The 10,435-nt window shown below is 43.6% G+C and overlaps 2 protein-coding genes across 2 annotated transcripts; one reads left to right on the top strand and one right to left on the bottom strand.

Moving 5' to 3' along the window:
* Window positions 1–637: 637 nt before the first annotated feature.
* Window positions 638–4,791, bottom strand: LOC139442947 (transcription factor kayak-like). The gene is made up of 3 exons (XM_071223872.1): window positions 4,405–4,791; window positions 3,929–4,033; window positions 638–2,251 (listed from the first exon to the last, which is right to left on the bottom strand). The coding sequence occupies exons 1-3, from the start codon at window positions 4,651–4,653 to the stop codon at window positions 2,018–2,020; spliced, it is 588 nt and encodes a 195-aa protein (XP_071079973.1). The 5' UTR covers window positions 4,654–4,791; the 3' UTR covers window positions 638–2,017.
* Window positions 4,792–4,960: 169 nt separating this feature from the next.
* On the top strand, window positions 4,961–6,777 carry LOC139443835 (circumsporozoite protein-like). Its single transcript, XM_071224738.1, has 2 exons — window positions 4,961–5,075; window positions 6,077–6,777. Exons 1-2 carry the CDS (start codon window positions 4,961–4,963, stop codon window positions 6,775–6,777), a joined length of 816 nt encoding a protein of 271 aa, XP_071080839.1.
* The last annotated feature ends 3,658 nt before the right edge of the window (window positions 6,778–10,435 follow it).

Raw genomic sequence — 10,435 nt, 5'->3', positions numbered from 1 at the left:
ACCACCGAGTGTCCCACAACGAGACGTGTCCCTCAAACCACCGAGTGTCACTATACGACGAGTGCTTGAAACCACCGAATGCCTCACTATAAGACGTGTGCTTGTAAACACTGAGTGCAGCGCTATAAGGCGTTACCCTGTAACCACCGAGTGCCCCAGTGTAAGGCGTGTGCTTGTAACCACCGAGAGCCCACTATAAGGCGTGTGTGTGTGTGTGTAACCATCGAGTGCCCCACTATAAGACATGTCCCTGTAACCACCCATTGCCCCACTATAAGACGTGTGCTTGTAACCACTGAGTGCCTCATTACAACACGTGGGACAGAATGACAGTCAAACCATCTGTCAGCACATACCACACTAATTACGGCAGAATTAGTTTTAGATTATTGATCAGTCACGAAAGAATCCGCTGATTTATGTTCGAATCCAAGTATGATCCTTTATCAATCAGCGCCACATTGTTAGTTTACTAACGTTTCGAACATGCGCTGCTTCGAGCTTTCCTCCCACGTGACGATGAAGTGCCAGGATGTAAATAAAATACTGCCTAAAGCAGCGCTACACCTACATACTCACTCACTCAACACATCACCTATACCACATTGTATTCAAAAGGACAACATACGAGACCAGGTTAAACTTTAGTGCAATAAACACAGTTTTATTGTACAAAAATATGAAAGACTTATGCAATTTGAATATTCAAAGACGTATACATACAATAACGAATATATGTCACTTTGCCAATCTGGCTGTTTCCATGGTAACGTATATCAACACTACTGTGCCATCATGTGTTCATTCATCGAGAGAAGAGCGCACAGATGTCAGAAACCCAGTCAAAGTAAACCGCGCGCATTGTTTCGTACATGACGTTTTACTGCCCTGGTAGTGGACATTTTATTCAAATTTTAACAATTTGAAAATGCCATTTTGTGATCGTTACACGCATCGACAGGGTTTTCCCTGAATAAAAATAGACTATGCATTTACAACCAATCGTGAGAACATTAGTGCTTTTATCTCCATACAATCAAACCCCAACAGGCTTGTCTGTGCAGTCTTTCTCGACTATGTTCTAGCACCTCTACAACTTCTAGATTTATGGTAAGGAAAATGAGATGTACAAACTGAAGTACATGTACAACAAATCCATTGCGAGTAAATTTTGGAAAAAGCCAGAAAAATGGTGAGATGACACTACAATGCTGAGGTTGTTTGATTACCGTTATTCCTAGAGGTAAATTGTAAGAGTATTGTTAATCTCGGAAGCTGGCTTTGACACAATAACCTCTTTCTGACGCAAGATCTTCTGAACAGAGCCTCCTGTTGCCATAGGTGACCGACTTTGACTGATGCAATCTTTAAAATTAGTGACGTCAGTGTCACGTGACCTCACGCTTAGAGGGAGATAACTGTTGGCAGATCGCGAGGACCGTCTGAGGAAGTCAGCTTCACACACGATGTAAGACAATACCATGACGTCACTAACATTGGAACTGCAGATAGATATAATTAACTATCAGACACTGACCAGATTGTCCAAATACGAACTGAATGACACACAATATGGAGATTGAACATGATCAAGAACGACGACAGCAATGTTCAGCTATAGGTCGATAGAGGTAGGGTTATGTAGTAACTACACTGACATGAAAGATAATGAGTAAACAAGGCGATTCCGTTCTGTGGTTTGCCCAGTACCCGCGCCGACCCCATTCGGGGCCCCATCATTAGTCTCTGTCCACTTACGGGTCTCCTTGATATGATTGAGATGATGGTACGCGAGATATATGACGAGATATAATAGACTGTCTCAAAATGGGATTCAATGTCAATAAACACAAATCTCATAAAGAAAGATTCGGTCACCAAAGTGATCGAACTCGTCACGTCCTTTCGGATCCCACCCAAGACACTCAGCGAGACTCCAGGTTTCCGTGGTACCCTGGTTTCAATCCGTCCCTGCCGAGCTCCGCTTTGAACTCCCTACACCGGCGATGCCACCTCTTCACGATACGCTCATGATTGCGGGAATGTTAGAAGAATGACAAAGATTCTCATGATGTCGATGATTATTATGGAAATGATGAGCAATGGCGTCCTTGGGGGACGACGTCTGTGGGGTTGTGTCCTGTCGTTTGAAACAGCTGCGGAGAAAGGTCTCAACCTGCATCTTTTCCTTCTGCAGTTTCTCGACCTGCTCAAGCAGTTCCCTCTGGTGGTCCTCCAGCTGTGTCAGAATCTGCAAGGGGAGATAACCGGTGTCAGCATTGTTCAAAGCGTAATAATCATTGCTGTTTCAGGAATTGCTCGCAAACACGGGATCGAATCTACACCGTGGGTTGGATAAGGGGTTACATTTTCGTGAATGGATAAGCTCATCGCCATACATACAGGAATAAAACATGCAAATGATAACAATATTTTTTGTATTAATAATGACAATAAGGCTTGCTATTTACAAAGCACCTGATGTTTGCACAGCAGTCACGTGACCACAACGCCAATGCGGAAGTAGTGTTAGTTTCGCTTTCGGCAAATGTACTCAGTTCTTTTTTCTAATCAATGTCCTGCTTGAGAGTCACATGATTAGTACAAGTACATTTGTCAAACACTATAAATACCAATGTGATGACTACATAATTAATCAAGCTAGACTTTGTCCCACTGATGTAATAGAACACGTCACAAAATATACATTCGTTTGAATTGAGACTCTAAAAGCGCATTCCAGTTCGTAACAAACCTCTCTTATTTTATCTAATTACAAAAGGGTGTCGGCTTCTCTATAAAAAAACCCAGCTTATCTGGGGCTTGAATGTTAAGCATTCTTAGTTTACATTACACCAATAAATAATCCTTGCAACCAAACGGAGTTACAATTTTCTATACCAAGTCGTGGCATTCTTCAGCATATTACAAGATATAATTTTGATGACGTTCTCTGCTTAATTCATAGATGGTATACAATATACATTTGATACTTTAGGTCATAAAAATATCATTAGGTTTTAACACCCGCTTTGCATAATTGTATTTGAGTTATAAAGAAGCTAATAAATACACTAACAAAACTAGACAAGCAAGCCGTGGACCGTTTTCTTTTAAATGGAGATTCCTTTTAAAAAATATTTTTCGACCAAACTGTTTAAATTGTTTTGCTTCCTTTAACCAATTAACAAAATAGCTTCAGATGGAATATAACTACAGTACAAGAACTGACTTTCCTGGGCCCTGTTCCACAAAGCGATCTTAGCGCTAAGATGATCGTAATTCCCATACTTGAACACAGGCCTACGGTAGTCGTAGGGCTAAGATAGCTTTGTGGAACGGGGCCCTGGCAATGATTTATTAGATGCAAAACAAAACACAAACCAATCCTACACTAACCTAGATATTGCACATGGATATGAATCATAGCTTTTTACCCAAGGAATTTCTCAGAAGGGTTGGAAATGTTATGTTTTGCGATATTTCACTGTCAAATATCGAATGAAACTCAAAATATTTTGTCACGGACAAAACTCCCCGCCCAAATTCCCGCCCACCCACACATGTTGGTAACCTGACGTCTTTAAGATCACGAAGTTATTACAAATAGCATGATTGCAACATCACGCTTGATTTATGTTACATTCCACCATAAATATAAATTTCAGAGGCGGATCCCGGATTTACATCCGCCACTAATTTTTATACTATAAAATCATAAAACAAATACAATTTTAAAGCGAAATTCAAATTAAAAATTTATGTGCGACTCTAATGCATGAATATAAAATTGTACTAAATAAATAAACAACCTAAGCCCAGTTATGGACACGCCTTTATTTGAATTTCGAATTGTTTTAACCCGATGCGTTCTTCCAATACCCAAAGTGAAAACGAAGAACCGTTGTTTGCGCGTCATATATCTTACCTTTTGCTGAGAGAGCGTCTGTTCTTTCCTCCGCTGACGGTACGCCTGTGCTGAAACCTTATTTCTTTCCCTCCGCCTTGCCTTGCGCTTCTTCAGCATGGCTTCCTATAACACAACCAAATCCATCAATACATCGTGAGCCGATATCACGCAAATATTGATCAGCGAGTTACCTCCCTTTTCAATATATCCTGCGCAGTAGGTGAACGGGGTCGACGACAGATCAGCTGAGCGTAACTGCTGACAGAAGACTTTTTGCGCAATTCCATTTAGCATGACTTGGATCTATAATTGCACAATCGCATCGTCCCGTGATGCTGAGTAATCAATAAGTCACTACACTGACAACAAATTAAAGCTATCAACACTTGTTATCATGTAAACAGCTTTATCTCGACGGGAGTGCAGTTTCTACGTGCTGGCTCTCACAGCTGATCGTCAGCTGAAACTCGGTGAATTAGGTCAAGCTAACCTACCTTGTCTCTCGCTGGCTCCGCTCCGCTGTCGCTAGTGCCAACATCCCAACATGTACCTCCATCCGATTCCCAACAAGCATCGCTAGATGTTTCTGTATCGGAATCAAACTTGCGTCCCTCCGCTGCAGTCATTGTGGTCAAGGCCTCGGCCGCTCTCCGTGCCAAGTCCGAATCAAGGGAATACGGCGACTCGCCCGAGGTATGCCGGCTTCTAGGCCGCTGGAAATTCTGACACACGACGCGAACCATCTTGAAATGAAGCTTTTAAATACAGAGATCAAACAGAATAAAATCCAGTGTTGTTTAGAGTGAACTGTCAGGGTAAATATCCGTCCGATCAACGAGGAAACTTAAACTGACTATGAAATCAGCTGGTCTACTTGCCGGTATATATATTCAGTGGGCTTGCGTCACTATAACCTCTTCAACTTTGACCCTACTTGCATATTTATTAACCAGCCAACAACCAATGGCATATCCGCATCACGTAAGCAGCCCGCTTAGTCATGAATATTCATGAGGTAAGCGACCTTGCCCTTCCTGAAATGAATTCTAGATGTCTCTTTGTGATGAAATCCCAGCTGTACCAGTAGGACGGGCAGCAAAGTTAGAAATGACGTGTATCATGGAAGGAAACGTGGGGAAGACCGTTGCTAAATTCGGAACAACACGTCAGTAATCGACAAATCAATTCACGGAGCACGATTGTTTTGTTGTTTCGAAATAGATCGCTGTCAACAAATATTCGTTGTAGCGTTTCGTAATATTCACATCGATTTCGTTTGTTAGAGAAATAATGCCATGTATAGAGTCGTGATTATTGTGTTGAGGCCGACTGGCTTGACGGCCAGGCCAGTTTATAACACTGGCTATTGAATTACTGAAAGTCGCTGTGAACATAGGGTCTAAGTGGGCCTCGATAAACGACGAAATAATGCTTGACTATTGCGTGTGATACGTTTGATAACCGACTTTATGCATCGGTTTGTAATAGTCGTTAATGGATGAAGATCATTGACGATTGGTACTCTTAATTCTATGGAGTCAGACGCCCGACTTTGTGTTGGTTCATATTGCTATCGACGATGTCATATGATTTATAAAAAAATGAAGAAGACTCTTGAGTGATACCTGGGCGAGAAGGGCACAGTCAGTACACTCTCTGATGCAAGATCGGGGTGAAATACAAGCTTCGAACGCGTGCTTGCTCTCTCTCTCTCTCTCTCTCTCTCTCTCTCTCTCTCTCTCTCTCTCTCTCTCTCTCTCTCTCTCTCTCTCTCACACACGCACACACGCACACACACACGCACACGCACGCACGCACACACACAAACGTCTATAATGTTTAACATTTATAGTACCGTATTGAAATTAAAAAAAATTAAAACCTCAAAATACAAATAGCGTCACAAGTGTAGTGTGTGTTGACATAGTTTCTTCAAAGGAGTTGTAAACTGCTGGAGTTCGGAATTCTAGAGTACATCTTGATTTATATCCCTGTACTTACCGGCTACTCCTACTATATTACCTACTAAGTAAGACAGACAGTCATAACTTGATTTAAACTACAAGAGATTTATATTCAAGAAACAAACCACAACCCACCCACGGAGGTCACCTTAGTGCATTGCAATCAAGAGTGGAAATATGAGCTGTCGGTACTGACCTTCAGGTTCTCTCAACACTGACAGTCAACACCCTCAACCCAACCCTCAACGTTCAACCTCAACCCAGCCCTCAACGCTAACCCTCAACCCAGCCCTCAACGTTCACCCTCAACCCAGCCCTCAACGTTCACCCTCAACCCAGCCCTCAACGTTCACCCTCAACCCAGCCCTCAACGTTCACCCTCAACCCAGCCCTCAACGTTCACCCTCAACCCAGCCCTTAACGTTCACCCTCAGCCCAGCCCTCAACGTTCAACCTCAACCCAGCCCTCAACGTTCAACCTCAACCCAACCCTCAACGTTCACCCTCAACCCAACCCTCAACGTTCAACCTCAACCCAGCCCTCAGCGTTCACCCTCAACCCAGCCCTCAACGTTCAACCTCAACCCAGCGCTCAACGTTCACCCTCAACCCAACCCTCAACGTTCAACCTCAACCGAGCCCGCAACGTTCAACCTCAACCCAACCCTCAACCCAGTCCTCAACGTTCACCCTCAACCCAAACCTCAACCCAGCCCTCAACGTTCACCTATCCCAGCCCTCAACGTTCATCCTCAACCCAGCCCTCAGCTCACTCTCAACCTAGCCCTCAGCTCACTCTCAACGCTCATCCACAACGCTCACCCTCAAACACTCACACTCAAGCTCAGCCTAATCCCGACCTCAACACTCACCCCCAGTCCAGACCTCAACACTCGGCCTTAATCCCGATCACAACACTTACCCTCAGCCAACCCTTAACACCCAACAGTATCCACCCTCATAAACACAGCCACACAGTCACACCTAAACACTCCCCCCTCAGCCTCACTGTCAACGCTAACATTCAGTCACCACCCTCAAAACTCAGCCCAGCCCCACCCTTAACACCCACCCTCCACATTCGCCCTCAGCCCCACCCTCAACATTTTACCCCCAGTGTTAGGTAGTCGGGTAGAAGCCCAAGTTGTGTTTCACTTTACACCCACCCACAACCCTTACAACCTCAGTCCCAAACTCTATACTCAATCTGAGCGCTCACCTTTAGACTCAAGCCACAACACACAAATTAACCCAACCCCCAATTCTCAACCCATCGTCTGTGCAACGACCTTGAAACATTAAATTTTGATGTAGCCAAAAATATAGGTTATAAGAGACTTCATCTGAGTCTATTTTCTGTGCCTCCCTAAACCAATCTTAAGTCTAAAGATATATCAATTCTCATGTTAATATTCAATACTCATTATCATAATTCGAAGGTGACTTTATTCAACAATTCACGAGTAGGTAAATGTACACCTGACACTTGTCCTGTCTCACCTGTCCGTGGTAACCAAGAGTGGTAGCTGCTTCTCGTCACATACACATTGTCTCCGGTCAGATAACGCCATTCAAGGTCCTTGCTATCTGTCCTCGGTGTCACAGCGGTGTAGACACATACCTACATTCCACCCCCGCACTCGCATTGCTCCTCTGATAATAACTCTTTGTTTTGGTGACGAATCAAAATGTTTGTTCATAATCTAGATTAAGTAAACAAAATGGAGCTGGCTCCATAACGTTGAGTTTTACATACGTTTAGTCTCGCTTGGCTACGCTAGTTATTTGCTTCAACATATCCTGTTTATGAATCATATATTCGTTGTACAGTCCCTTATCTACACTATACTGTGGTTTATTTATAACAAAACTTTCATCATGCTTAAGTTTTGTTTGTTTCTTTGTTGTTTAACGCTGTACTCAACAATATTCCAGCCTTATGACGGCGGTCTGTAAATAATCGAGTCTGGACCAGACAATCCAGTGATTGATATCATGAGCATCGATCCACATATTTGGAATACGATGATATCCATCAAAGAAGTCAGCGAGCCTGACCACACGGCAAATATTTGTACAAGTATCACTTGTCCCCAATTTGATACAAATAAAACTGTTTTCTATAAAAAAAAAAAAATCCAGGGGGGTGGGGGCACTGTCTTGCTGCATGGTGCTTGGTGTGAATGTGACCCTGTTCTTAGCAACACGTGGACTGGTTATATGCGACGGTTGTCTAACACCGCCATTGTGAGGGTATATGTATTTCAGTCTCAAGTATAGAAACCTAGTAACGGTTGGGCTGTGGCATTTTATGATGCTATTCAATATTCGTGATCAGTGAAGCTAGATAAACAATAACCTACATACTCACTGAACTCATGGTTTGTTTTGTTTGTTTGTTGTTTTACGCCGCACTCAGCAATATTCCAGCTATATGACGGCGGTTTGAAAGTAATCGAGTCTCGACTAGGGAGTGATGCTCCTTACTTAGCCTCTGCCAAGAGACGGACAGTGCAGTTCAAGAGTACGGCCTCGAAGATGACGCAAGATCAGGAAGACTTTCAGCTGCCTCAACAGGTAAATGAATTTAAAAATATCATGACTGACGGACGACGAGGAACTGGGCATCTGCTTTGAATATGAAGGCAAAACGTCGGAGAAAAATCATTATTTAAGGTTGTTGTTCCACCAGGACAATGCTCCTGTGCATAAGTCTGTTGTCGCCGGGGCGGTCGGGTAGCCTAGTGTCCAAGCGTGATATTGCTGGAATATTGCTGAAAGCGGCGTAAAACTATACTCACTCAATCACTCATTCACTGTTGTCGCCATGGCTGCATTGCATGACTATAGCTTTGAACTCGTTGAACTCACAAGAAGTAGGCACCCCCATGTTTGGATATAATATCGCTTACTTAAGATATTTTTATTTGATAATCAAACATATGATAACATCAACTGAGAAGTATAGATTCTTTGGCTCCTCATTTTACAAATTAGAAACTTTCCCCCAATAATGCAATCCTAAACCAATGACAAACATCAATCATCTATTTATACTCCCAAAGATGACGGTGCATGCATATACCAGTATCATTATACTGTCTAGGGGGAGGCGTCCGTTTCATCGCAGGAATGCATTGGGGGAGCAGTCAATGAAATTCACCAAGGCAAAGAGTGCATTAAAGCAGAAGGGGTGTGGGTGCGTGCGTCAAAGAATGCATCGAGAGGGCAGTCCAGGATTGCATTGTAAGGGACTTATACACCGATCCATTGGGAGCGTAGTCAAAATATAAAACATCAACGCTAGAGAATAATCAGTCTCGATTATCTGTCGAAACAGATTCCACTAGGCGTAAAAGAGAAATAGCGGAGAAAATGATATGAATAGATCACTGAAAATTAGTGTTGACAACAGGTGTTCGAGAAAAGGGTAAGCATGTCCTGCCTTAAAATTATTAGTGTGTTCTTGTTGCCTACACACAGGGTTTGTAAACAAACTAGTCTTGACCAGACTCAACTGATAGTGAACCAGACAATACAGTGACACGAACGCGGGTTTAATGATTAGTTGAAACTAAAAACGATATCTTAGTTTCGCAACACGTCTGTTGTGTACACGTGCAGATATGCTGCCCCTTACAAGTACATGAAAAACACATAACAATTTGCTTGTTTCGCAATACTTGTCTCTGCCCAAGCATGCATTGGTAGAACGGTCAATGGATCCATGGTGAGGACAATCAATAGATCCATGGTAAGAACGATCAATGGATCATGGGGTGGGTGGCAGTCAAATAATGCACTGGGAGAACGGTCAATGGATCATGGGGTGGGCAGCAGTCAAACAATGCACTGGGAGAACGGTCAATGGATCCATGGGACATGCGGCAGTCAAATAATGCACTGGGAGAACGGTCAATGGATCCATGGGACATGCGGCAGTCAAACAATGCACAGGGAGAACGGTCAATGGATCATGGGGTGGGCAGCAGTCAAACAATGCACTGGGAGAACGGTCAATAGATCCATGGGGTGGGCGGCAGTCAAATAATGCACTGGGAGAACGGTCAATAGATCCATGGGGTGGGCGGCAGTCAAACAATGCACTGGGAGAACGGTCAATAGATCCATGGGGTGGGCGGCAGTCAAATAATGCACTGGGAGAACGGTCAATGGATCATGGGGTGGGCAGCAGTCAAATAATGCACTGGAAGAACGGTCAATAGATCCATGGGGTGGGCGGCAGTCAAATAATGCACTGGGAGAACGGTCAATGGATCCATGGGGTGGGCAGCAGTCAAACAATGCACTGGGAGAACGGTCAATGGATCCATGGGGTGGGCGGCAGTCAAATAATGCACTGGGAGAACGGTCAATGGATCCATGGGATATGCGGCAGTCAAATAATGCACTGGGAGAACGGTCAATAGATCCATGGGATATGCGGCAGTCAAACAATGCACTGGGAGAACGGTCAATAGATCCATGGGATATGCGGCAGTCAAATAATGCACTGGGAGAACGGTCAATGGATCCATGGGATATGCGGCAGTCAAATAAT

The sequence above is a fragment of the Haliotis cracherodii genome, unplaced genomic scaffold, assembly GCF_022045235.1.
Source record: "Haliotis cracherodii isolate W230 unplaced genomic scaffold, xgHalCrac1.p SCAF_5, whole genome shotgun sequence".
NCBI lineage: Eukaryota > Metazoa > Mollusca > Gastropoda > Lepetellida > Haliotidae > Haliotis > Haliotis cracherodii.
The sequence above is the reverse complement of the archived record's forward strand: the minus strand, read 5'-3'. Positions and strand labels throughout refer to the sequence as shown.

Coding starts and splice junctions, on each gene's coding strand:
- LOC139442947 (XM_071223872.1), bottom strand. CDS start 4,653: ATGGTTCGCGTCGTGTGTCAGAATTTCCAGCGGCCTAGAAGCCGGCAT. Junction 4,034..4,404: donor CGGAGCCAGCGAGAGACAAG/GTAGGTTAGCTT, acceptor GTTGTGTTATAG/GAAGCCATGCTGAAGAAGCG. Junction 2,252..3,928: donor AGACGCTCTCTCAGCAAAAG/GTAAGATATATG, acceptor CTCCCCTTGCAG/ATTCTGACACAGCTGGAGGA.
- LOC139443835 (XM_071224738.1), top strand. CDS start 4,961: ATGTCTCTTTGTGATGAAATCCCAGCTGTACCAGTAGGACGGGCAGCA. Junction 5,076..6,076: donor TGCTAAATTCGGAACAACAC/GTCAGTAATCGA, acceptor ACTGACCTTCAG/GTTCTCTCAACACTGACAGT.